Below are 27,916 nucleotides of genomic sequence, written 5' to 3' on the forward strand. Positions count from 1 at the left end.
GATTGACAAGTACACAAATAACCACAAAACAAGGATATGGTTAATCTTTTTAAATTATATATTTGAGTGAAAAATCTTGGTGTACCAATTGAATTAAAAGAGAAGGCCATTTTAAGAAGGTCTTAAGGGACCAGGCATGGTGGCTCACGCCTGTAATCTTAGCACTTTGGGAGGCTGAGGTGGGCAGATTACCTAAGGCCAGGAGTTCAAGACCAGCCTGGCCAATATGGTGCAACTCCATCTCTACTAAAAAAAATAAAATAAAAAAATAAGCCAGGTGTGGTGGCACTCACCTGTAATCCCAGCTACTCCAGAGGCTGAGGCAGGAGAATCACTTGAGCCTGGGAGGTGGAGGCTGCAGTGAGCCAAAATCATGCCACTGTACTCCAGCCTGGGCAACAGAGCAAGCTTCCATCTAAAAAAACCAAAAAGGTCTTAAGGAACAACCTGCCCAGCAAATGGTAAAGGATGAAATTAAAAAAAAAAAGAGTGGAAAAGTGAGATAGGTGCATGGAACGGATATTTGCACAGGCTGCTCTCATCTCATGCCTGGTCAGCGACCCTCTGTGACGCCTTACGCGGTTTGCTGCATTCCCCTAGCGTTGCATCTGTGACTTTCTGTTGACTTCTCAGATTCAGTGTTCATCATTCAGTGTTCATCTCAGATTCATCATAAAATTGTGAGCCTCAGCAGGGTAAGAGGTAATTTTTTAACATCTCTATATCCCCTGCACTCGATAGAGTGCCTGGATCATGGTACGGACTCAAGAGATGACTTGGTGAGTGAATGGAAGATGAATGCCTGGTGAGTCCTGCATCCGTAGCTCCAGCAGGACCCCTGTCTTCTCCCACAAATGCCTCCTTTCTACCACACGTCTATCACTCCCTCTCCTGCCACCCCATCACTTATGTGATAGAAGTCATTTACTTGTACCCATTCAAATCAGAAATGACACCAAAGAATTGCCTAAATTATGTCACTTAATCCTCAGGACAGTGGTGGGTATTATTGCCCCTAGTTGAGGAAACTGAGAATTACAACATTTATATTATTTATAACCCTGCTATAACGCATTGCATCATATAGTCTAGTTCTCATTTGTTGCATGCCTAGCTCCTGTACTCTAAGCTATCCGGTGTGGGATTGTGTCTAATTCTCCACTCATCCTTAATGTCAAAAACAGTATCTCACATATGCTCAATAATCAGTGAATGAATGGATGAATAGATTATTGAACTTTGATTTGTGGAAGTGATACAGAGAGCTGCTAGCACAAAACCAGTGGATACCTCTGTGTGTTTTCCAGTGGACACCTAAATGTTTACTTCCTCACAAGTCATTTGACCACCAGGATGCAGCCAAATGATGTTGAACTAATAACTCATTTCCCCATCCCTTGCCAGGATCCCAGGAAACCTTCCCGGAGGTCCACTAAGAGGAGAAAGAGGACCATAGCGGATGAATCTGCTGAAAACGTGATTGACTGGTGGTCTAAGTATTATGCCTCCCTGAAGAAAGCCCAGAAGGTAGAGTCTCCCCTACCTGTGGCAGTCAAGAGACTCAATAAGAAAACAGCACCTTCTCCCACCCTGAGTCCTAGATAACCTCCTTTTAAATGCCACTGTACATAGGCCCTACTCAGGTGTGGTTCTGTTAACTGCAGAAAGGTAAGAAGCCTGGAAGAACCAGAGATCCTGAATTACAAAATTCCCACTTTTTGGCTGGAGATGGCCCTAGGACACAAGATCTGCTGTAAATACTGGAAGGATGTTCAGTCTAGCATGGCATCTGGAGGATCTGCCCCCCAGCCAGACTCAGGGGGGTCCAGCAGGGAGAAATGGGGTCTCTGGACAGGTGGGCATCAATTATTGGGGCCTCAGGAGATACCCCAGTCTATGGACCCCAAGTCACCAGCAGGATTCTAAGTTCATATGACCTTAGCAAATGGTACTATAAGTGGGTTTGCATAGCAAGAGCAGGGCCTCTTGTCCATGGAATGAGACAGATCTAGTTATAAAGGTGGAGAGCCAGTGGGGAGTAGGCCTGGAGAGTCTGGCAAAAGCTCAGCAACTGGGTGTGGTAAGATTTCTCACCCCTAAGTACGGAAGGGAAGAAAAATTACTCCAATGTTATATTTAATTGAATGCTCTTCTGATTCTTTAGTTTGGAAAGTCTATGGTTGCATCTAGAACTATTTATCAAATATTGATATATACTGAAAAAGAAAATGTTAGTCCCTGCCTCCAACCTCCCTCCTTTTGCTGCAATGGACGCTATCACTTCCTGTGAGAACTGAGCCCTTTCCTCTTTCTCTTTTAACCTCCCCAATCTATGGTACCATCCCAAGGACCAGACATGCCAACAGACACAACTCATGGTGCGGACCAGGGAGATGCTCTAGGGAGTTGGAAAAATATTGGGGAGATAGTTTGCTTGCCTTGTGGCTGAGAGGGTCCTGCATATAGGGGACAAAGATGTCTACAGCTTGATCACAGTTTTCTTGGATGTGCGGATACCTCTTTTCTAGGATAGGGCATCCTATTGGGCTTAACCCCCAGATCTTTACAGTGAGGCTTCATTTTGGGGGACTGCTTAGAGACTGTTTGAATACTCTTTTAAAATAGTGTTCTCTGGGAATGCAGAGGGCTGAGATAATTGAATTAGAATTGTTAGTCAGAATTAATAAATCAAGTATTGCGGTGTCAATAATCTTGTCTCCTCCTTTTTCAAAGGCAAAGGAGAGAAATCCCAAGGGAAAAAAAGGCAATACAGGTAAGCAGCTATTCTGGGGACATTTGTCCATAGAATAGGGCCATTGTTACAAGAAAATTGTAAAATGGGAGCCATGGGAGGTGTATTAGAGCTCAACTCCCTCCTTTCCTGAGTTTAGAAACAATCTCAGAAAGATGATAGAACTTTAAAATGTGGTCATGTAGCTCTTGGTGCTGGACTGGAACCAGACCTCAGTTCTTCTGAATTCAGTTCAGTGCTGGAATGGACCCTTTGGCTCAAGTTCCTATGTTGACAGTCTTAATGTAGAAACCATAGAATAAAAATAGATGCAATCTGGATGACCGGTCAAAGTCAACATGATAAACTTTATTAGAGGTGAGTATAAAGACCTGGATTTGGGTTCCAAAACTCAGTCTACAGGATTGGACAGCTCTTGTTTGGCAGAAGGTCAAATGAGAGGCCTCAGATTTCAAATGACCACAAACTTAATTCAGGCCGACAGTAGGTGTCAGCCTAAATACAATTGTAACACTAAGCAGTCAATGTTCTTTCATTTGATGCTGATAGAGGTGGAAAAACCAGAGCCAGGCTCAGTTCCTCAGACCACTCCTAATTAGTACGTGTAATTCTAAGACCAACCCCTTGTCATAGGAAATAGTATCTTCACCTTGCAAATGATGAAACAGAGGTACAAAGAGGTCAAGTAATTTGTCCAACATTACACAGCTAGAAAATAACAGAGCTAGAGTCCATATCAGGCGGTTTCTCCCCTGCAGAGCCTGCTGCTAAAAAATTACTGAGTAATCCCACTAACAACTTTGCACACAAGACCCTTAGGATATTTGAGCCGCATATTGAACTAGATGTATCTCAAGTCCCTTAATGGATCTGAGAGAGAGAGTGACTCCAAAAAGCTTTGGAATCAGTCCAAGTTCCAAGTCTGTTCTTTGCTAGTTGGGTGAATGGGCAAATTATTCTCTCTGTGCCTAGTTTAATGAGTTCTTACATGTACTGTAACACATTGGCCCATAGAATAGGGCCATTGCCCTATTCCTATTGCCCAGCCCTAGGGGATCCACTGACGTTGGATTTATATATGCATGGGGTGCCCTGCAGTCAGGCACTGTACCGACTGTATGTAACAATCCTACGGCAAAAAGTTACTATTTGTTTTTAAAAAGAAAGGTCACAAGTTACTACTTCTGAAGGGTCACAACATAGGACATGTCAGAGCAAAGGGAAAGAAGGAGTTTGGCTTTGTTCCTTCTCATCTCAACCGCCATGAGAAATCTAATTTCTGCTGAATATCCACAGAGGCAAAGCCAGATGAGGTAGTGGTAGATATAGAAGATGGCCCAAAGAAGAAGAAAGACAAAATGCTCAAGAAGAAACTCAAAGATGATGGAATCCCCAACCTGGCCATCTTGCAGGTATGTGGGGACACAGGCATCTGTGCCACGGATGGGGAGGGATGCTGAGCAATGAGGTTCTGTTAGTGCTTGGGTCAACCCTAGTCATGCCTTTGTTTAACTGACTTATTTTGTCTTCATTATCATCGATGTAGAGAAGTAAACTTTGATGTGCATTTAAGCCAAGACAGGAAGCTTGTTCATTTTCCATTTTCTATACCCTCATATGGAGAAGGGACACAACTTAAATTGTTTAGTGTGGACCTTGCAAATTAATCTACAGCATTTGAGCTCCCTTTGGCTCATCTCTAGGCGCTTGTCATCATCATGCAAATGTATACACACTCAAGGTAGCAGGAGATTTAACTCCAACTAAAGTCAGCTCCATTAGGCCAATCTTAATATTAGTCAGAGGGTATTAGCTAGAGGTATATTGATGGCTATGAAAATTTGAAGTGTGAAAATTATATATATAGATAACCAATTTAGGTAAACAATATATATAGGAAAGCTGAATAAGTAAATTATACTACCAAACGTAAAACTCAACTCAATTTTGCATTTCCAAAGCATGTATATAATTTTCCACTTGGAAACTTCATGTCTATATGCATTACAATAAAAACAAGTATTCCATCGCTTTATATATGTTAATAATTAGATATTTAATGAACATTATTGATTTGAATCTCCTCAAAGCATTATAGTCTATATCCAACAACCAATGGCATCAACTAGCTCTAAAAGGTTTGTTGTATCTATACTTATATATTACAATTTTTAAAAATTTACCTATACTTTTTAGAATTTAAAAGTTCATCAAAACATTTCATAAAATTCACAGTAGCAGTTTCCGGAGTGCTGAGCCAATCCATGTTCCTTATCTTGCTGAAGATAAATTACCAATGGCCTCAGATTTTCCCAAGGGACACATATCAAGGCTGATTTTGGAGAATCTTGGCATTTCTCGTTAAATCAGTCCTGGGCTTTCCTTCCTCTTAGCACAATCTTCTTCCTTTGCCCTAAAGATATATGATGGTGATCTCGAGAGTGAATTCAACAATTTTGAAGACTGGGTGAAAACTTTTGAGCTCTTCAGAGGCAAGTCTACAGAAGATGACCATGGTCTTGATGGGGATCGAGTCATAGGAAAATTTAAGGCAGGTTCCATTGTTAATCCTTTTATTTGGCTCTCTCTGTCCATAAATGTCAGGTATGACTCAATTCTGTTAATGGAATTGTGGTGTGGAATGTGTGTAGGGAAAATCCTTAATTTGTACTCAAGTCCCTCTCTAGAGCTCCACAAAACCTAACCCCAGTCTTTTAAGATATTTTTGGGTTGTGACCAGTGGATTGGAACTCAGTCTGGTGAAAAATAAGGAGACAGACTCATTTCCTGAAAGGAACACTGAACTTTACTTTGTTCTCTCCATCCCTGGCATACCAAATGTGTGACTTATGCAAGCCTACCAGTTGGACGATTAAACTAATTAGGCAACACCAGCCCTTCATCTGGTAGACTTACAGTGTCAACATCACAAAGTAGTAGCCAGCATTCGCTATAAACATACAACAAGCTGGGCCCTTTCTATGCAGCATGCTATGTTGGAAATAGCACAGGCATTACAGTTTGCCCATCTGGATTCAAATCCTAGTTATAGTACTAACCAACTGCATGATCTGGAACAAAGTGCTTCACCTCCCTAAGCCTCAGTTGCTATGTCTGGAAATAGGAATATTGCAGTCAGGATTGAATGAGATAATGGGGGAAGCACTAGCACAGCACCCCACATGTAAAAGGCACTTCGTGTCCCATCTGTTCTGTTCCTCATATAACAGTCCTGTGTGGGGGTGTTAATGTACAATGCCAGTTCATGGGTGAAGAAGCTCAGATGCAAGCAGGCTACATAAATTGCCCAAGGACACCCAACTGGCAAGTTTAGCACCAACCCAGGTCCTTCAGATTCCCAGGCTGTGCTCATTTTCCCAGCACTGTGCTCTCTGTGGGTTTTGGTGGGACATATGACCATCTCATTTCAATGGGTTGTATTTTGTGGTTCCAGGGCTCCTTCTGCATCTACAAAAGCCCCGACGATTCTAGCTCTGAGGACAGCGGGCAGCTGAGAATCCAGCAAGGGATTCCACCCAGTTACCCCGTCACAGTGCTGATCAGAGTATACATTGTCGCGGTGAGCCATCCTTGTTTGCTTTGAGGGAGTGTATTTATCTGCTTAAGCTGCCATAACAAAATATATGGCAGACTGGGAGGCTTAAACAACAGAAATTTGCTTTCCCACAGTTCTGAATGCCGTAAGTCTATAATTAAGTTGCTACCAGGGTTGGTGTCTTGTGAGGCCTCTCTTGCTGGCTTGTGGATGGCTGCCTTCTTGCTGTGTCCTCACATGGCCTTTCCTCTGTGCAAGTGTATATAGGGAGAGAGCGAGCTCTGATATATTCTCCTCTTCCTATAAAGACACTAGCCCTGCCATATTAGAGCAGCACCACTATGACCTCATTTAACCTTAATTACCTCCCTAAAGCCATGTCTCCAACTACAGTCACCTTAAGAGTTAGGGGTTCAACATATGGGGGTATGAAGTTAGGCTGGCAAAAAAGACATGTTATGGCTTTTCTGAGCATACAGGACTCTTCTGTCTGTGTAGTTTTATCTGCTCCCTGTGGTTGCCCGTGGCAGGAGGGGGAACCAAATAGGAGGGAAGCAGGAAACTACAGGAAAGACAGTTAGGGGGAAGGACCAAGGCAGAACAGGGCAGCAGTTATTGTGAAATTCTCCTCCCACAGCCATGCCTCTGCACTATTGCAGTAGGCAAGTTTGCTTTGAATGTGTTTCCAAGAAAGATGTTAACTCCTCTAAGTTTCCTTCTTCCTGATAATGACAGCACAAAACTTTGATTATGAAACTTTTCGGCCTCATTAGCAGAAGCTCAGGGCCAAATTTAATGCTCGATCAAAGCAACCATATGAACCCCAGTGCTTCATGGATTTGCTTTAATCTCCTGACCTTGGATGTGGTTTTTGTAATTGTATTTTATTATAATACTCTTATTTTATGTCAACTGTTTGCTTCCATTGCCTACATTGTTTCAAAGAAACATAAATGTAGCACAAAATAAAAATGAATTATCATTTAATGCTAAGGGAGAAATAAATGTTTTTCCATCATGCAGTTCTCAGGTTTCCTTCATCATCCTCTGTATCATCATCACAACCACCACGTGCCAGGGATGTTGCGATGAAAAGAACATAGTCTCTGCCTTCAAGGAAGTCACAGTGTAGTTGGAAAGATGAGAAGAACTTGTAAAGTCACTGACAATGTTGGGTAGTCAACATGAAACACCACCCTCAGGATGCTTTAGACTAACCTTTTCAAAATTGTGTTCAGGAAGTCACTTGTGTTTTGGGAGATGTAGGCATTCCTTAGGAAACAGAACATATGTTCAAATAAATTTGAGAAATAGTGCGTATTTCCTTCTCCAGCCTTTGAGATTTACAAAGCTCATTAGCACATTCAAGGCTCTGAGCTTTTCAGAAGCAAATAAACCCTATTTAGTAATCTTGACCAGCATTTTCTAAACTTTTGCCTCATATCTTTTTCCCCACTACAGAAAATCTTACAGAGCTAAAGTTCTCTAAGATACAGTTTGGGGAATCCATAAATAGTATGAACAGTAGGAAGGAGAAGGAAGAATTTCTGTGAACTACAGAGATTGGAGAAAGATCTGTCTCCTTACTCATGTATTCATTCAGAAAATATCTACTGCACACCTTTTATGTGTTTAGTACCTTCTAGGCAAAGGCCAGAGAAACAGATCAGGTTTCTGTCCAGGAGGTAGCATAGGGGAGGGAGGCCTTGGGCTGGAACTTGAGAACAGGAGGGACTTGAACAAACAGGGAGTCAGAAGGTGGCAGTCCTAGACAAATTCGCTAGTTATGGACAGTTGATACTTTTCATTGATATTTCTAGTAGTTTGATTATGTGTGGTTTGCTCTCATACTAATATTTAATTAATTAAATTCTCAAATCTTTTAATTAAAAGAACACTAACAAGCAAAAAAAATGCTACTTAAAACTTGCATAAAGAAAGAAATCAAATTTCCCCACCTCTTTTTTTCCTTACTTAACAAGATAGATGGGCCATTTTTTTCTAAATTAGTATGTACAGGTCTTCATTCCTTTTAGTAGCTGTATAACATTTTCTTGAATAAATGTAGTATTCTTTTATTTATCCAATAAATATTAAGAAGATCCTGTTTTATGTCCTAGAGGTAAAGTAATGAACAAGATAAACAGTGCTCTTGCTCTCATGGAGATTACATACTAGTTGAGGGTGATGTGAGAATTAGGAATATATAAAAATAAACAAAGGAACAGATAAATGAACAGCATTCGTGTCAGAGATAACTGCTTTGTAAAGAATTAAAATTGGCTGATGTGACAAGAAGAAATGGGAAGGACTGTTTTGCATTGTATTTCTTCCCAAGTAATCAACAATACATTGCTTACAATTTTTGGCTATTAAACAGTGTTTTAGTGAATATCCTTGAACATACAGCTTTATAGGCTCACACTATTCTATCTACAGGATAGAGTCCTAAATATGGAATTGTTTCTCAGCTTTCATTGCTGCAGAGTTTTTCCATCTTTTTGATACCATTTCTTACCATCCTCCTACTCTGGCCTTTCCTTAGAAAGTATTTGCCTTTGACAGTATAAGACCTAGGTTGTCTGGAATCAGACTTTATTCTCAGAAACAGATCATCATTCAACTGGTCAGTGCTAAATGCAAGAGTCATAGGGTCATGGATTCAGAGACCATTAGTTCTGGGAAGGGCCTTCAGGTCCACCCCATGATTTTACAGGTAGATCTCAGAGAGTCGACATGACTTGCCCAATATTACACACTACTTAGAAATGTAGTAATGCCAGGTGCTGTGGCTCATGCCTGTAATCCCAGCACTTTTTGAGACCAAGGTGAACAGATTGCTTGAGCTCAGAAGTTTGAGACCAGCCTGGGCAACACGGTAAGACCCCATCTCTGATACAAAAATTAGTGGGGCGTGGTGGCTCATGCCTGTAGTTCCAGCTACTTGGGAGGTTGAGGTGGGAGGATCACTTGAGCCTGGGAGGCATAAGTTGCAGTGAGCCAAGACCACGCCACTATACTCCAGCCTGGGCGACAGAGCAAGATACTGTCTGAAAAAAGAAAAAAAAGAAATATAGTCGTATATTTCTTAACAATGGGAATACTGAGAAATGTGTTGTTAGGCTGTTTCAGTGTTGTGCAAGTGTCAGACTGTATTTACACAAACCTAGATGGTATGGCCTCCTACATGATGGTATAGCCTATTGCACTCCTAGACTATAAATCTGTACAGCACGTTACTGTGTAGACTACTGTAGGCAATTGTAACACAATGGTATTTGTGTATCTAAACATAGAAAAGGTACAGTAAAAATACAGTATGAAAGATTTGAAATAAAGGTACACCTGTCTAGAGCACTTGCCATGAATGGAGCTTGCCAGACTGGAAGTTGCTCTGGGTGAGTCAGTGAGTGAGTGGTGAGTGAATGTGAAGGCCTAGGATGTTACTGTCTGCTACTGTAAAGTTTAAAAACACTGTGTACTTAAGCTACACTAAATTTATAAAATACATTTGTCCTTATTCAATAATAAATTAACTTTAGCTTACTATAACTTTTTTACTTTTTAGACTTTTAAGGTTTTTTAACTTGACTCTGGTCAAAACAGCAGTTAGCTTAAAACACAAACACATTGTTCAGCTGTATACAAATATGTTCTTGACATCCTTAGCCGATAAGCTTTTTCCTATTTTTAAATTATTTTATTTTTACTTTTTAAACTTTGTTGTTAAAAAGTAAGACAAACACACACACACACACACACGCACACACGCACATTAGCCTAGGCCTACGCAGGATCAGGATCATCAATATCACTGTCTTCTACCTCCACATTTTGTCCCACTGGAAGGTCTTCAAGGACAATCATATGTATGGAACTGTTATCCCTTATAACAACACCTTTTTCTGGATGCCTTCTGAAGGACCTGCCTGAGGATGTTTTACAGTTAATTTTTTTATAATAAATAGAAAAAGTACACTCTAAAGTTTAAAAAGTATAGTAAATAAACCAGTAACATCATTATTTATTGTCATTGTCAAGTATTATGTACTGTTCGAGATTGTATAGTCTTATATGACTGTTAGCATGGTAGGTTTGCTTATAGCATCACCACAAACATGTGAGTAATGTGTTGCACTACAACACTGCAACAGATATGATGTCCCTGGATCATAGACATTTTCCAGCTCCATTATAATTTTACAGGACTGCCATCGTACATGTGGTCAGTCCTTGACCAAGACATCATAAAGAGGTGCATGACTGTAGAACTAGAACTCAAACTCATGCCTTCTGCCTCCTGGTCCAGCATTTTTCTCATTTTTCTGTGCCAAGAGCTTCTTTCCAACCGAGGAGATGACTCCAGAGAAAGTTGAACTTGGGCAAAGCCAGTAATTGTTATTTTTAACAGCAAAATGCAGATGCTAAAGTAGTGGCTCTTAACCTTGTCTGCACACTAGAATTATCTAGGGAGGTTTTCAAAAGCCCAAAGCCCTGGCCCATTAAATCAGACTATGTAGAGACAGAAGTCAGGCATTAGCATTTTTGAAAGCACCAAGGTAATCCCAGTGTACAACCAACGTTGAGAGCTATTGAGCCAAATACATTTTCTTTTTCCTTTCCAGGCATTTAATCTTAGTCCAGCTGATCCAGATGGCAAATCAGATCCCTACATTGTGATCAAGCTTGGCAAGACAGAAATCAAAGACCGGGATAAATACATCCCCAAACAACTGAACCCAGTATTTGGAAGGTCAGTGGCCACCTGGGCTGCGTTTTATTGTCCTTTCTGCGCTTGCTCCTGCTGTGTTTCTGTGGGGACGGTGTGTGCATGTGTGTGTTCCTGGGTGAAATGGTGCCAGGAGGTTAAATGCTGGCTTCTGCTCTTGGTAAAAACCAAGCAAACCTATGTCCATGGAGCAGGATTGAATTCTTCCATGGTCCCCTGAGGAATTTGGTGGTACTTGGTGATCTCCTTACCCATAGCTTTCTTTACTGTAATTTTTTTCTTTTCCTTTTTCTTTTTTTTTTTTTTTTTTGTGTGTGTGAACTTAAGTAGAGAAATATATACCCACAGCTCTCTAATTACCATTTTCTGGATTTTAGATTTAATAGGCATCTTGCAGGGTCACTGGATTCAGCCTTGTGCTTTTGAACAGAGCAGAGATTTCCTTTTTATAAAAAAGGCGGCCAAAGTCTAGGGAGGTTGAGAAACATATTCAAGTTCAGATGACACAATTGGAGGATAATGGGCCAGAAGTTTAGTCTTTTGTCTCCTACTAAAGGGATTTTTCCATCGTATCATTTTGAGGTTCATTTGAGGTGACTCCTGAGGTCAAAAAGTTGAACTCTGTCTTCAAGTTGTGCTTTGTTTTCCTGTAAAGTGTTAAAAGCTACTGCATTTGCATAAGGGGACTAGGCATTTGCCAGCTCACAGCAACCTTGCCATGCTCACTGATCCTATAATAGGATGTGCTACGCATTGCTGTTCCCTGTTTGAGTTTGTGCACCTGTCGTTCACTCTGGAATCAAGGTGGCCTGGGTTTCATTCTGCCACATACAAGCTCTACAACCTTGTGCAGATGGCTTAACCTCTCTGTTCCTAGTTTTCCTGACCTGCAAAGCAGCAACAGTGACACATAAATCTCAGATTCCTTTAGAAGATTAAATGTGTAAAGCATCTAGCACATCACATTGGCTATGCCAGCACACAGTTGACACTCAGAACACATTAGCTCCCTTCCTCTCCACCTTGGTAATTGTGGTAGCAGCGGATACATCTTTAGTGTGTTTAATTTCTTCTTTCTTGAGTTTCTTGAGTAAGCAGGAACATGGGATAAAATCTCCATTGGCCCCATTTAAATTCATTTACACATCTGTGATCACTTTGGAGCCTCTGACATTTAATCAGCACTAGCCTCTTACATTTTATTGCTCCTGAGGAAATGAGGGCAATAAATGATCTTGCCTGTCCAGATTAATGAGAATGACAGTGCTGGGGGGAGTTACCCTTGCTTCCCTCATCTAGAGATGACCTTTATCATCACCTGCCGCTTATGTAACTAGTGTTTCAGTGTGACAACCGCTTGGTAGACACTTTCACCACAGTGCCTTGAACTAGACTTGTTTTACTACCCATGCTATATGGTTATGGCAAACAAGAGAAGAGGATGATGAAGTAATGTTCCTTCATGCCTCTGATATTGCAGCACCTCATCCAAAAGCTCTCCAGATGTGGATGTTTTGTTGGATATGTATTTAATTTTTACTTAGGAACAGAAGTTGCCAGCACAATCCCACAGTGTTCAAGCAGGAAGAGTAGAGGGTTCTTGTGCCTGACCCGGGGTCTGCGGAATCCTTCCTCATAACTTCAGCGTCTCAGTATCAGTGTGAGGGTGTCACAGCCTCCAACCCCTGATGCCCTGGTATCTTGCATTGCTTTACCTTTCTTCGTAGCCTCTGACATGGATTAGATGTTTATGGATTTATTGGCCATCTCCCATCTCCCCACTAGAATGTAAGAAGTATTTGAGCAGGGACTTAGTCTAGTCTGGTTAATGCCATATCCCCAGCACCTAGGACAGGGCCTGGCACACAGCAGGTGCTCAATATGTATTTGTGGAATGAACAGATAGATGGATGGATGGATGGGTGCGTGGGTCGGTGGGTGGCTAGATGGACAAAATGCCAGTCAGTTGTCCGTGGGATTTAGTGGGGCCCTATCTCCACATCATCTTGATATGGTGCATGTCTGTAGGCTTTGACAGTTTCTTCCTCATGGCTCTTACGGTTTCCCAGAATGTTTCCCATTGTCTCCACCACCTTGATAATTAACCATAAAGCAAAATGAGATCCTAAGGAACTGAACAATGGGTTAATAAATCAGCTCTACCTCCCCTTACTCATTCACATCTGCAGGACTTTGTCCTTGCTGTGCCCTCACCATGACATGCCTTTCTTTTTCTTGTCCACCTGCAGAACTTCATTTATTCCTCACAATTACTGGGAATCCACCATGTGTCAGGCACACTGCTAAGTGCTGGGACACAGTGAGGACCAAGCCACAATCTGTACCTTCAAGGTGCCCACGAATATTGACAGAACATCAAATAAATGTGTGATTACCATAAGCTGCTGCAAGTCCTGTGAAGACCCTGGGAAGGCATAAGACCATCTTGGGAGTGTTGAGGGGGTGGGAAGGGATGGGTGTTCTTTGCCCTGCAAAGTTCAGAGTGTAGGGAGGATGCGATGTGGTAGGAACTGGGGGTATCAATCAGGGTTCCACCACAGGAAGGGACCTAGCAGAGGAGAGAGAAAGAGAATTCCCCAGGGCTTCCTTAACAAAGTACCATAAACTGGGTGGCTGAAACAACAGAAATTCATTCTCACAGTTTGGGATACTGAAAGTGTGATATTCTGGGATGCTTCCTTCTATGGGCTGCAAGGGAGCCTCTATTCCCTGCCTCCCTCCCAGCTTCTGGTGATCTGCTGGCAATTCCTGGTGCTCCCTGGCTGGTAGATGCATTGCTCCAATATCAGCCTTCATCTCCACGTGGCCTGCTCCCTGCATCTCTCCACATCATCTTCCCTCGGTGCACATCTGTCTCTGTGCCAAATTTTCCTCTTTACAAGGACACCAGTCATATTGCATTAGGGCCCATCCTAATGACCTCATTATAGCTTGATTACCTCTATTAAGACCTCACTTCCAAATAAGGTCTGATTTTGAGGTGCTAGATCTGGAGCTTCAACTTATCTTTTGGCGGAGACACAATTCGACCCGTAGCAATATATACTGCTTTTCCTCTTTATTATGAGATTATTGTTTTTGCTCTTAAGGGTTTTCAACTGGTTAGAAAAGGCCTACTTAGATTATTCTTCAATTAAAGTCAACTAATTGTGGATGTTAATTACATCTACAAAATGCCACCATAGCAACACCTGGATTAGTGTTTGATTGAATAACTGGAGACTATAGTCGAGTCAAGTAGACACATGAAATTCACCATCACCCTGTGAGTAGATTGCAAATGTTTTTTTCTTTCCAATCAGGTCGTCATTTTGGTGACAGACTATGTGCCAGCTCCTGGAGAGGTATAAAGGGTGCATGACCCTGTTTCCATGGAACCTACGCCCTTATGGAGGAGGCAGGGAATTAAAAAAAAAAAATCAGGCAGATATAAAATTGCCTGTACGATCAGGGAGCTTGACCTGGTTGGGAAAATGGCTAAGATTAGAAGTTCTGCAGATCTGGAGCACGGAGAACTTCCATTTGCACTCAAGGCTCAATCAAAGAGTCATCTCTGTGAAACCTTCCGTAGTCACCCCTTCCTAGACAGGTGTACTAGGGACACCCTGCCTATAACTGTGTTGGAGCTCCTGCCACCTGATTTAGCCATATTCTTATTTGCCTTCCCCACTGGAAAGAAATTGTTTTACTTATCTCTTAAAAACTGCAGTGCCTGGCACGTGGTAGACACACAATAAATACTGAATGAACAAATGAATACATTGAAGAATGAATGAATGACCAAATGAACAATGGAACATCGTTCTTCTGAAGCTCAGAGGCTCTTTGTTCTTTCATCAAGTCTCAGTTTTGGCCCATTTCATGATGCATTCTATTTTCCCAAACTACCCTTGCATCTAGGGATAGTACCTCATTGACAAGTGGGTATAAGGCTAATTTTTCCCTGGGTGACTGGAAGTTCAACCATAGTGGGCTGTTTTTGGTAACTTTTTGTTTTGTTTTGTTTTGTTTTTGAGATAGAGTTTTGCTCTTGTCGCCCAGGCTGGAGTGCAGTGGCACGATCTTGACTCACTGCAACCTCCGCCTGCCAGGTTCAAGCTATTCTCCTGCCTCAGCCTCCCAAATAGCTGGGACTACAGGCGCCCACCACCATGCTGGGCTAATTTTTGTATTTTTAGTAGAGACGGGGTTTCACCATGTTGGCCAGGCTGGTCTTGAACTCCTGGCCTCGAGTGATCCACCTGCCTCGGCCTCCGTAAGTGCTGGGATGATAGGTGTGAGCCACCGCGCCTGACCCTGTTTTTGGTAACTTTTATTGACAGCTTCGTTTGAAATTTAGGTGAGATTAATATGTGGGCCCACAGCTTGGGGAGATGGGCCAGGGTGATTAAGTCTTCTGTCATGGTTGCCAGCGGCAGTTAAACCCTTCATAAGTCCTTCCAGTGACAGTAATGGTGATGGCTCAGGGGCACATGGCTGGAGGCTTCCTTGTGATGCACCTGCAGAGTATCAATTACAGTTTAGAATGTAAATCTTGGAGCTCAGGCAGGCAATACTGTGCCTTCAGATGGAAGACATACATACGGATTTCTTTCCCACACAACCACATCCCTGGCCTGCTAGAGCCGCTTCTGTCAGTTACCATCAGTGGAGCTGTCCAGCGTCTCTGCTTTTTTCTCTCTGAGGAGGGTTAATTGGCTTGGGCATGCTGCAGTTGCTGTGCCTGCTTCACTGGGGAGTGAGTGTCAGGGCTAAGTGGATCTGACCATGAGGGCAGCAGCCCAGACAGCCCTGTGGACATGCAGGGAAATAATGGGCTCACATTCTCCTTGCTCCCCCTCCTTTCTGTCCACTGCTCCCAGCCCAGCCCATCCTGTACCAGAGCAGACAGTCTAGACAGCTGGAGAATACTGCTGTGTCCTTGATTTTGTTTTCAGGAAGGCATTTCCCTATAATGTAGAGTTTTGCTTAACATTTAATTTTCAAGTACCAGTCCCAATGCAGGAACTCAGTAGCATGGATAATTTATCATCACAGGAAATCCAACAGCATTAATGCTCCTTGAGACAACTTGCATTGGTGTGGTTTCATGGGAGGAGCATTGAGCTAGGAATTAAGAACCTGGCACTTAGATTGGCCTGATTGATGATCTTGGGCAAGTCGCTAGTATTCTCTAGATTTCAATTTCCTTATCTGTAAAATGAAGGGATTGGATATGGTGATTTCTGAGATCTCGTATGGGTCACAGAAACATTTATTTTGTGTGTACTCTCTGCAGGTCAAGTGCAGGCTCCAGCAATGCAGAAACCAAAAAAAAAGAAAGGCAGGTCCCTGTTCTCAAGGGGCTATTAGTCTTGTAGAGACAGCACTTTGGTCTTGCAATTCTATGTTTTTTTTTTTTTTTTTAATGAACTTTCCATTTCTTTTTTTTTTTTTTTAATTTATTATTATTATACTGTAAGTTGTAGGGTACATGTGCATAACGTGCAGGTTTGTTACATATGTATACTTGTGCCTTGTTGGTGTGCTGCACCCATCAACTCGTCATTTACATCAGGTATAACTCCCAATGCAATCCCTCCCCCCGCCCCCCTCCCCATGATAGGCCCCGGTGTGTGATGTTCCCCTTCCCGAGTCCAAGTGATCTCATTGTTCAGTTCCCACCTGTGAGTGAGAACATGCGGTGTTTGGTTTTCTGTTCTTGTGATAGTTTGCTAAGAATGATGGTTTCCAGCTGCATCCATGTCCCTACAAAGGACACAAACTCATCCTTTTTTATGGCTGCATAGTATTCCATGGTGTATATATGCCACATTTTCTTAATCCAATCTGTCACTGATGGACATTTGGGTTGATTCCAAGTCTTTGCTATTGTGAATAGTGCTGCAATAAACATACGTGTGCATGTGTCTTTATAGCAGCATAATTTAGAATCCTTTGGGTATATCCCCAGTAATGGGATGGCTGGGTCATATGGTACATCTAGTTCTAGATCCTTGAGGAATCGCCATACTGTTTTCCATAATGGTTGAACTAGTTTACAATCCCACCAACAGTGTAAAAGTGTTCCTATTTCTCCACATCCTCTCCAGCACCTGTTGTTTCCTGACTTTTGAATGATCGCCATTCTAACTGGTGTGAGATGGTATCTCATTGTGGTTTTGATTTGCATTTCTCTGATGGCCAGTGATGATGAGCATTTTTTCATGTGTTTGTTGGCTGTATGAATGTCTTCTTTTGAGAAATGAGGCAATTCTATGTTTTTATAAGGTTTTCATTTAAAATAAATGTAGCTAGTATTTGTTGATGAAGCAATAATGGAGGGGAAGGGGAATGGCAGCGTATTGGGTACCAGTTGAATGCCTGAAAGTAAAATACGTGTTTTATAGAAACAATACTGCATTTAAACCCTATGCTAAATTTATAAAGAAGACATATATACTCATTTATAATATGGAGGTTAAGATGAATTAAATAACTTTCCCAAAGTTTTACAATCAGGAAGTTGCAGATTCAAAACCAAAATTAAAAATCAGTCCTGTTTGAAACCAAAATCCAAAGTTTTTCCTCTCCATCACCCTAGTTGAAGACTACAAGATGTGGTCCATGAAAAGGGGAGATTATTGGCTATTTGAAATTGATAACAGAATTGAAAATTCTTTGTACTGCAATGAAAAATTAAACCAAACAAATATCTGCTAAGTATTAACTGAGTTGCTGAGTATTTCATGAGTTCACATGAATAGTGGGCTAGCTAAAAGTGAAGCTAGGAATGGTTCCCTGTGTCACCAAATGTTACTGACTCTCGAAGTCTCTGCTTGGACCACAGGTCATTTGAGATCCAAGCCACATTCCCAAAGGAGTCCCTGCTCTCCATCCTGATCTATGACCATGACATGATTGGCACAGATGACCTTATTGGTGAGACCAAGATCGACCTGGAGAACCGCTTCTACAGCAAACACCGAGCCATCTGTGGCTTGCAGAGCCAGTATGAGATGTAAGTTCTTTCTACCCGGGAGACACTTGGTATTCTGAAGCTGTTGTACCCTTCAGGGCTCCAGACTCTGCATCCCAGTTGTCCATCTCTAGGAAGGCCAGACCAGGCTCAGCTTTAATGTCTCAAATGGGCTCCATATCAGCAGAGCTGGCTTGGGGAGACTCTGTTCAGTGCATTTGAGAGTCGTGGTGACTGGGGAGGCAGCTCTGATTGAGAACCACGGGCAGGTTCAAGAGTCAAGAGCTAAATGTATGTGTTCACTGAGTCAGATGTGCCTTGAAATTGGGTTCCCCTGGTGGAGAATAATGCTAGAAGAAGAATAATTAATATAATACAAATGCTAGTGTCCAAGCTAATTATAACACTCACGTACTTTTGATAAAGCACTTTACATGGAGTATCTCATTGCATTTTCTGAACCACCCTTTGAGGTGTTATCCACATTTTACAAATGAAGGAAGAACTGACCCAACTTTCACTCTTTTTTCCAATGTATTTTTAATTTTTGTGGGTACATAGATGTGTGTGTGTGTGTGTATATATATGGTATATGACATATTTGGTACAGGAATACAATGCATAATAATCACAGGGCAAATGGGATATCCATCACCTCAAATATTTATCCTTTATATTATAAACATCCAATTATACTCTTAGTTATTTTAAAATAGACAAGAAATTATTGACTATAGTTGCCCTGTTGTGCTATCAGATACTAGATCTTATTCTATCTAAATATATTTTTGTACTCCTTAACCATCATCCACTCTCTATCTCCATGAGTTCAAGTATTTAAGTGAGAACATGCCAAGTTTGTCTTTCTGTGCCTGGTTTATTTTACTTAACCTAATGTCTTCAATTCATTTTGATTTTAATTTTGCATATGATGAGACATAGGGGTCTACTTTCATCCTTCTGCATATGGATATCCAGTTTTCTCAGCATCATTTATTGACAAGACTGTCCTTTCTCTCTTTTTGGCATCTTTGTTGAAAATGAGTTCACTGTAGATGAATAGGTTTATTTCTGGGTTCTCTATTCTGTTGCATTGATTTATGTGTCTGTTGTTATGCCAGTACCATGCTCTTCTGGTTACTATAGCTCTAGCATAATTTGAAGTCTGTAGCATAATTTGAAGGTAAAGTGATTCCTCCAGTTTTGTTCTTTTTGCTTACAATAGCTTTGGCTATTCTGTGTCTTTTGTGGTCCCATGTAAATTTTAGTATTGTTTTTTCTATTTCTAGAATCTGTAGATTGCTTTGGGTAGTGTGGATGTTTTAACAATACTGATTCTTCCAATCCATGAACATGTAATATGTCTCTGGTTTTTTGTATCCTCTTCAATTGCTTGCACCAATGTTTTATAGTTTTCATTGTAGAGATCTTTTCTCTCTTGAAGTTTATTCCTAGGTATTTTATTTGTAGCTATTGTAAATGGGATTACTTTCTTGATATTTTTTCACATTGTTCACTGTTGGTATATAGAAATGCTACTGATTTTTGTGCCTTGATTTTGTATCCTACAACTTTACTAAATTTATCAGTTCTAATGGTTTTCTTGTGGGATCTTTAGTTTTTTATTTCAAATGTAAGATCATATTATCTACCCACAAGGATAACTTCTTCCTTTCCAATTTGGATGCCCTTTATTTCTTTGCCTTATCTGATTGCTCTAGCTAGGACTTCCAGTTCTGTGTTGGATAACAGTGGTGACAATGGGCATCCTTGTTTTGTTTCAGATTGTAGAGGAAAGGCTTTCAGTTTTCCCCATTCAGTGTAATGCTAACTGTAGGTCTGTTGTGTATGTTTTTTTATTGTGTTGAGCTATGTCCCTTCTATACTCAGTTTTTTGAGAGTTTCTTAAATTATGAAGGAATGTTGAATTTCATCAAATGCTTTTTAAGTGTCAATTGAAATGATCATATTGTTTGTGTCCTTCATTCTGTTGATAATGATGTCACACTGATTGATTGTGTATGTCAAATGATCATTACATCCCTGGAATAAATTCCACTTGATCATGATGAATGATCATTTTAAAATGATGTTGAATTTGGTTTGCTAGTATGTTGTTGAAAATTTTTCTTGAACATTTTTGCATCAGTGTTCATCAGAGATATTGGCCTATAGTTTTCGTTTTGTGATGTGTCTTTGACTGGTTTTGGTTTCAGGGTAATACTGGCCTTGTAAAATGACTTTGGAAGTATTTCCTTTTTCTCTGTTTTTCAGATTGGTATTAGTTCTTCTTTAAATGTTTGGTAGAAATCAACAGTGAAGCCTCGGATCCTGGGCTTTTCTTTGCTAGGAGACTTTTTATTACAGCTTCAATTTCATTACTTGTTTTTGGTCTATTCAGGTTTTGAATTTCTTCATGGCTCAATCTTGGTAGGTTGTATGTTGCTAGGAATTCATTCATTTCTTCTAGGTTTTCCAATTTATTTACTAATATATTTCTAAATTTTCCAATTTATTTCTAACATATCATTAGTAGCCTCTAATAATCATTTGAATTTCTGCAGTATTGGTTGTAATGTCTCCTTTTTCGTCTGTAATTTTATTTATTTAGGAGTTCTCCCATTTTTCTTAGCCTGGCTAAAGAGTTGCCAATTTTGTTTATCTTTTTGAAAAACCAAGTTTTCATTTTGTTAATCTTTTCATCATTTTTATCATTTCAATTTCATTTATTTCTGCTCTGGTCTTTATTATCTCTTTTTCTACTAATTTTGGGTTTGGTTTGCTCTAGATTTTCTAATTCATTAAGATGTATTGTTACATTACTTATTTGAAGTTTTTCTACTTTTTTGATGTGGGTGCTTATTGCTATAAACTTTCTGCTCAGTACCGCTTTCATTGTGTCCTATAAGTGTTGGTATGTTATGTTTTCATTTTTATTTGTTTCAAGAAATTTTTAAATTTCTTTCTTAATTTCTTCATTGTGCCACTGGCCATGTAGGAGCATATTGTTTAATTTCCATGTGTTTGTATAGTTTCCAAAATTCTCTTGTTATTGATTTTGAGTTTTATTCCATTGTGGTCAGAGAAGATACTTGATATACTTTCAATTAAAATAATTTTTTTAAGACTTGTTTTGTGGCCTAACGTGTGGTCTATCCTTGAGAATGTTCCATGTGCTGAGGAGAAGAATGGGTATTCTGCAGCTGTTGGATGAAATGTTCTACAAACATCTATCAGGTCCATTTGGTCTACAGGGCTGATTATGTCCAATGTTTCTTATTTGGTGTCCTGTCTGGATGACCTGCCCAGTTCTGAAAGTTGGGTGTTGAAATCTCCAGCTATTATTGTATTGGGGTGTATCTCTTTCTTTAGCTCTTTGCTTTATATATCTGGGTGGTCCACGGTTGGGTGTATGTGTATGCAACTGTTATATCCTGTTGCTGAATTGACCCCTTTATCATTACATAATGACCTTCTTTGCCTCTTTTTATAGTTCTTGTCTTGGAATCTATGTTGTCTTATAATAAGTATACCTACTCCTGTTTTTTTGTATTCCATTTGCATATCTTTTTTTAATCCTTTTAGTCTATGTGTATCTTTATTGGTAAAGTATGTTTCTTGTAGGCAACATATTATTGGGTCTTGTGTTTTTTATCCATTGAGCCACTCTGTGTCTTTTGATTGGAGAGGTTAGTCCATTTATATTCAATGTTATCATTGTTAAGTAAGGACTTCTTCGATTTAAAAATTTTTTTGATTGTTTTTGCTGTTTACTCTCCCTTCTTCCTTTTAGTGAAGGTTATTTTCCCTGGTGGTATGTTTTAATTTCTTGCTTTTTTATTTTTTGTGTATCTCTTGTGTTTTTTTTATTTGAAGTTACCATGAGGCTTGAAAATAATATAACCCATGATTTTAAGCTGATAACAGTAACTGCATAAACAAACAAAATAACAAGCAAAAATAAAACTGATGAAAACTCTATATTTTAACTTTATCTCCCTGATTTTTAACTTTTTGTTGTTTCTACTTTTATTATACTATGTCTTCAAAAGTTGTTGTAGTTATTTTTGGTTGGTTCATATGTTCATCTTTCCACTTAAGATATGAATAACTAATACACCACAGTTAATGTTATAACATTGTGTTTTTCTGTGTACTTACTATTACCAGCGAGCTTCCCATCTTCATATAATTTCTTATTGCTCATTGACATCCTTTCCTCTCAGATTTAAAAACTTCTTGTAGCATTTCTTATAGGACAGGTCTGGTGTTGATGAAATCCCTCAGAGTTTGCCTGAGAAAGTCTTTATTTCTCCTTCATATTTAAAGAATACTTGTCCTAGATGTACTATTCTAAGCTAAAAGTTTATTTTCCGTCAGTACTTTAAATGTGTCATGCTACTGTCTCCTGGCCTATAAGGTTTCCACTATGAAGTCGGCTGCCAGACACATTGGAACTCCTTTGTATGTTATTTGTTTCTTTTCTCTTGCTGCTTTTGGGATCCTTAATTTATCCTTGACCTTTGGGAGTTTCATTATTAAATGTCTTGAGGCAGTCTTATTTGGATTAAATCTGCTTGGTGTTCTATAACCTTCTTGTACTTGAATATTGATATCTTTCTCTTGGTTTGAGAAGTTTTGTTATTATCCCTTTGAATAAACTTTCTACTCTGATCAATCTCNCCCCCCCCCCCCCCCCCCCCCCCCCCCCCCCTCCCCCCCTCCTCTTTAAGGCCAGTAACTCTTAGATTTGCCTCTTAGAGGCTATTTTCTAGATCTCGTAGGCATGCTTCATTCTTTTTGATTGTTTCTTCTGACTGTGTATTTTCAAATACTCTTCAAGCTCACTAATTCTTCTGCTTGATTAATTCTGCTGTTAAGAGACTCTGGTGCATTCTTCAGTAGGTCTGTTGCATTTTTCAGTTCTAGATTTTGTTTGATTCCTTTTAATCACTTTAATCTCTTTGTTAAATTTATTCAGTAGGATTCTGAATTCCTTCTTTGTGTTATCTTGAATTCTGTTGAGCTTCCTTAATGTAACAAAATGTAATGTAATGAATTTTGAATTCTCTGTCTGAAACAAAACATATCTCTGTCTCTCCTGGATTGGTCACTGGTGCCTTATTTAGTTATTTTGAGATCATGTTTTCCTGGATGGCCCTGATGCTTGTGGATGTTCGTCAGTGTCTGGGCATTGAAGAGTTAGGTATTAATTGCAGTCTTTGCAGTCTGGGCTTGTTTGTAGCCATCCTTTCTGGGAAGGCTTTCCAAATATTTGAAGGGACTTGGGTATTATAATCTAAATATTTGGTTACTGCAGCCATATCTGCATTTAGGGGACACTCAAAGCACAGTAATACTGTGGCTCCTGCAGACTTGTAGAGCTATTGCCTGGGTGGTCTTGGGTAAGGTCCAGGAGAATTCCCTGGATTACAGGCAGAGTCTCTTGTTCTACTCTCTTTTCCCCAAACGAATGGGGTTTATCTTTCTGCACTCAGCTGCCTGGAGCTGGGGGAGGGGTGACACACACACCCAGTGGCCGCCAACACAGCACTGAGTCTTGCCCAAGGCCTGCAGTGGACCGCTGCCTGGCTACCACCTATGTTCACTCAAAGCCCAGGGGCTCTTCAGTCAATAGGTGGCACATCCAGCCAGGCTTCTGTCCTTCCCCTCAGGCCCATAGCCCCAGATGGGTCTGGAGATGCCATCCGAGAGCCAAGGGCTGGAGTTAGAAACCTTAGGAATCTACCTGGTGTTCTATTCTACTGTGGCTGAACTGGCACCCAAACCACAAGACAAAGTCCTCCCCTTTCCTCAAGCAGAGGGGTCTCTCCCCATGGCCACCACCGCCCCAGGCCCATGGTGAGTACTGCCTGGCTACTGCCAACGTTCACTTGTGGTGAATGTTGCCTGGCCTATGTCTCTCCCTTCAGGGCAGTGGGCTGCCCTCTGGCTTAGGGCAGGTCCAAAAATGCCATCTGGGACCAAGGCCTAGAATCAGGGTCCCCAGGAGCCCACTTGGTTCTCTACCCCGTGATGGCTGGGCTGGTGCCCAAGCTGCCAGACAAAGTCCCCTTTGCTCTTCCCTGTCCTTTCCTCAAGCAGAAGGAATCTCTCCCCATCGCTACCATGGCTGAGAATGTGCTGGGTCACACCTGAAGCCAGCACTGCTCTGAGTTTCACCCAAGGCCAATAGCAAGGACTACCCGGCTCTCACTGCTCATTATTCAAAGCCCAATGGCTCTTTAGTCAGCAGGAAATAAATCCTGCTAGGTCTGGGTTCTTCCCCTCAAGGCATCAGGTTCCCTTCTGACCCAGGTTACGTCTAGAAATGTCTGGGAGCTGGGGCTTGGAATGGAGGCCCCAAGACTCTGCCTTGTGCTGTATTTACTGCAACTGAGCTGGTGTTCAAGGTGCAAGACAAAATCCTCTTTACTCTCCCTCTCCTCAAGAAACTCAGAAGGAAGCAGTCTCTCCTGGGCCTGTGAGCTGTGCTGCCTGGGATTAGGGGAGAGGTGGCGCGAGCACTCCCATGGCTGCCCCAGCTGGTATCTCACTACGTCATGTGCACCCCAAGCCCACTTGCTCTGAGCTGAGCATAGCAGTAGGATTTGCACAGGAATTTCAGTCCCTGTGGCCAGGACTGTCTTTCATGTTTATTTAGGACCCCAGAGTACTTTAGCCCGCGGTGGCGGAGTTTGCTGAAACTCAACTCAGGTTCCAACAGCTTGGATGGACAATTTGCCTGTAGCTAGGGCTGGTCTAAATGCTCCTTCCATGGGCACCAGCTGAGTTCTGAGTTCTGTCTGGTGTGTGTTTCTGCTGTGACAGGGCAGCACTGAGTTCCAATCCGAAGTCCGAAAATTATTGTGCTCTTCCTTCCCTAAGTGCACAGATCCTCTCTCCATGCCACAGGGCCATTGCCAGGGAATGGGGGAGGAGTGGCATAGGCAATTCGAGACTGTCTTTCTTACCCTCTTTAGTGCCTCTTTGCTTAATATCATGTTAAAACCAGGTACTGTGATTGCTTGCCTGATCTTGTGTGTATAGTTTCAGTTTGGTGTTCCTCTGTCTCCTTCCCCCAAACTCTCACTTTTTACAAATATTTTGAATGCTGCTTAATTTTAAAATATAGACTACCAGCTTTATTTTTTGAAAAGCATGTTGTACTGATAGCTTAAAAAAATTAAGAATATGGTGTAATTTTAAAAATATTTTTATTAACTATAAGACACTCATTGAAATTAGAAAACAAAGTACAAAATAATTCTCAAATTATTCCACTCATATAAAAATTCTTGTGTAGTATTTCATTTTCAATATGTTCCATGCTATTTTCTCCCTAACTGGACTCTACTATCCATGCAGTTTTATAACCTGCTTGTTGTACTCACCCTTATATCCCAAGCATTTTATGTCATTAGATATTCTTTATAGTCATTATTTCAATATATCTATAGTATTCAATCATAGGAATTATAAGATGGTAAAACCAATTTGCCTTCCTGAATTTTAGGGCATTTGTATTTTTCTTTATTCTGTTACAAATATTGTTGCTATGAATGTTCTCATACAAAAGCCACTGCACACCTCTCTGATAATTCACTTAATATTGATGCAGCAAGGTGGACTGCTCCATTACCAGGAATACACATTCTGGGACTCTTAATACATATGCCCCAATGGCCCTCCAGAGGGTTGTGCCAATTTACACTGTAACAGACTCAGAGCGCCTATATCCTTCATGGCATGATTTCATGCAGTCTCTCTTTCTGGTCTGTTCTTCCTGGAGCCTAGAGAGCCCGTTTAGTTTTCAGTCCCTAGTGGAACCATATGCCTCTTGGGGGATTTACATAGCTTTCCAAGTGCCTGAGAGGATTCCATTCAGACAGCGATTAGCTGTTCTCACTCTGAAACTGGGGAAGGAAACCACAGGAAAATGGTACATCTTCTGTTCAGAAGAATTTTCTGGCTGACCTGTTAGGGAGCAGTATAGTTGTTTGGGGACTTGCAACCTTTATTCACTGAAAAGTTTTTAAAACAAGACAAGCATGCCTATTTCTGGGAAGGCCTGTGTGTGGCTCTGGAACTGGCTTGGATGAACTTTTCAGGATTCTCTGGCATAATGTGGAGAAACCACTTGATAGCTCCATTTTATAAGCCATGTTGATTTGTTTAAATGCTTAAATTAAATTCTGATGAACCCAGTGTCCCAATGAGCAGAGGCATCAAACTTATCTTGGTCCTGGCTGGTTGGGAGTGCTGCATTGCAAATTAGTAATTTTAACCAAACAGCTAGTTTTTAAGGAAAGAATAGGTTGGGGAGATTTAAAAACTTATCACTGATTAGAGAAACAACACAAGACCTTATCTGTGACATGGATATATACTATGATTTTGGCAGGGTGGTAGGGTAGGGAGAAGGGAGGGAAAAAGCAGAGGCCTTGAAAGGATGAGTCTGGCTTTTCTCTTGAAATAACAGCAGCCGAGTGGCTGTTCTGCTAGGAACTTAATAAAACTAAACAAATATAACCTGCAAAGAAATGCTCTTCTTTTGAAAATCCTGATTCTAGTGATAATTTTGGCTATGGGACATCTAATTATAAAAGTAAGGTGGCCGGGCACAGTGGCTCATGTCTGTAATCCCAGCACTATGAGAGGTTGAGGCAGGCAGATCACTTGAGGTCAGGAGTTCAAGACCAGCCTGGCCAACATGGTGAAACTTTATTAAGTCTGCTAGGGAATTAATAAAACTAAACAAATGTAACCTTCAAAGAAATGCATAGAGACAGAAAGAAGACTGGTGATTGCCAGAGCTTCTGGGGGGTGGGAAAGAGGAGTAACTGCTTTCTGGGTACAGGGTTTTCTTTTGGGATGATGAAACTTTTTGGAACTAGATAGGGGTGATGGTTGTACCTCACTGTCAATATCCTAAATGCTACTAAATTGGTCAACTTTTAAATGGTTAATTTTGTTATGTGAATTTCCCTTCAACTTTTTTAAAATGAGAAGTACATTGCTTTAAAAAAAAAAAACCCACAAAAAGAAAACAACAAAAAAGCTACCTTCAAAGGATTTTTCTGTTAAGCTACTCAGAAGTCTCGCCTTTCAGGCAAGCTGTGTTTGGCCAGAAAAGAGAGAAAACAAAACCCCTAGCCCCGGGTACATAGAATAGCAAGTTAAATCTGAAGGAAACTGCACAAATCATACTGGGTGGTTCTTTTGGTGGGGACCTCAAAGTGTATCCTCCCTCCACGTTTCAGAGAAGGATACAATGCCTGGAGAGACACGTCCAAACCCACTGAAATCCTCACCAAGCTCTGCAAAGACAACAAGCTGGATGGACCCTACTTTCAACCTGGGAAAATACAGATAGGAAACCAAGTCTTTTCTGGAAAAACTGCCTTCACTGAAGAGGACACTGGTAACTCCCTGCAAAATACCTGCTGCTGTTGCTCTTCTTTTGAAAATCCTGATTCTAGTGATATTTTTGGCTATGGTGGCCAGGCACGGTGGCTCACGTCTGTAATCCCAGCACTATGAGAGGCTGAGGCAGGCGGATCACTTGAGGTCAAGAGTTCAAGACCAGCCTGGCCAACCTGGTGAAACCCTGTCTCTACTAAAAATACAAAAATTAGCCATGCGTGGTGGTGGGTGCCTGTAATCCCAGCTACTGGGGAGGCTGAGGCACGAGAATCACTTGAATCCAGGAGGTGGAGGTTACAGTGACCAGAGATTGTGCCACTGCACTCCAGCCTGGACAATAGAGCAAGACCCAGTCTCAAAAAAAAAAGTAATGCATGCTCATAGGTAGAAAGTATGGAAAGTAAGGAGATTTTCTTGCACTTGTGTGTGACTTGAGAATATATCACATTTTTACAGAATTATAAATATACAGTT

The 27,916-nt window shown here is 40.9% G+C and overlaps 1 protein-coding gene across 1 annotated transcript in view; it reads left to right on the forward strand.

Annotated features, from left to right (window-relative positions):
- Positions 1–27,916, forward strand: part of FER1L6 (fer-1 like family member 6) — a 170,165-nt gene that overhangs the window by 115,032 nt on the left and 27,217 nt on the right. The window contains exons 26-33 of the mRNA XM_025394519.1: positions 1,405–1,527; positions 2,734–2,773; positions 4,049–4,164; positions 5,172–5,303; positions 6,207–6,332; positions 10,934–11,061; positions 17,888–18,058; positions 27,280–27,440. Of these exons, the coding sequence (XP_025250304.1) occupies positions 1,405–1,527; positions 2,734–2,773; positions 4,049–4,164; positions 5,172–5,303; positions 6,207–6,332; positions 10,934–11,061; positions 17,888–18,058; positions 27,280–27,440 (997 nt within the window). The remainder of the gene's footprint in view (positions 1–1,404; positions 1,528–2,733; positions 2,774–4,048; positions 4,165–5,171; positions 5,304–6,206; positions 6,333–10,933; positions 11,062–17,887; positions 18,059–27,279; positions 27,441–27,916) is intronic.

This window comes from Theropithecus gelada, chromosome 8, assembly GCF_003255815.1.
Source record: "Theropithecus gelada isolate Dixy chromosome 8, Tgel_1.0, whole genome shotgun sequence".
In the NCBI taxonomy this organism is placed as follows: Eukaryota; Metazoa; Chordata; class Mammalia; order Primates; family Cercopithecidae; genus Theropithecus; species Theropithecus gelada.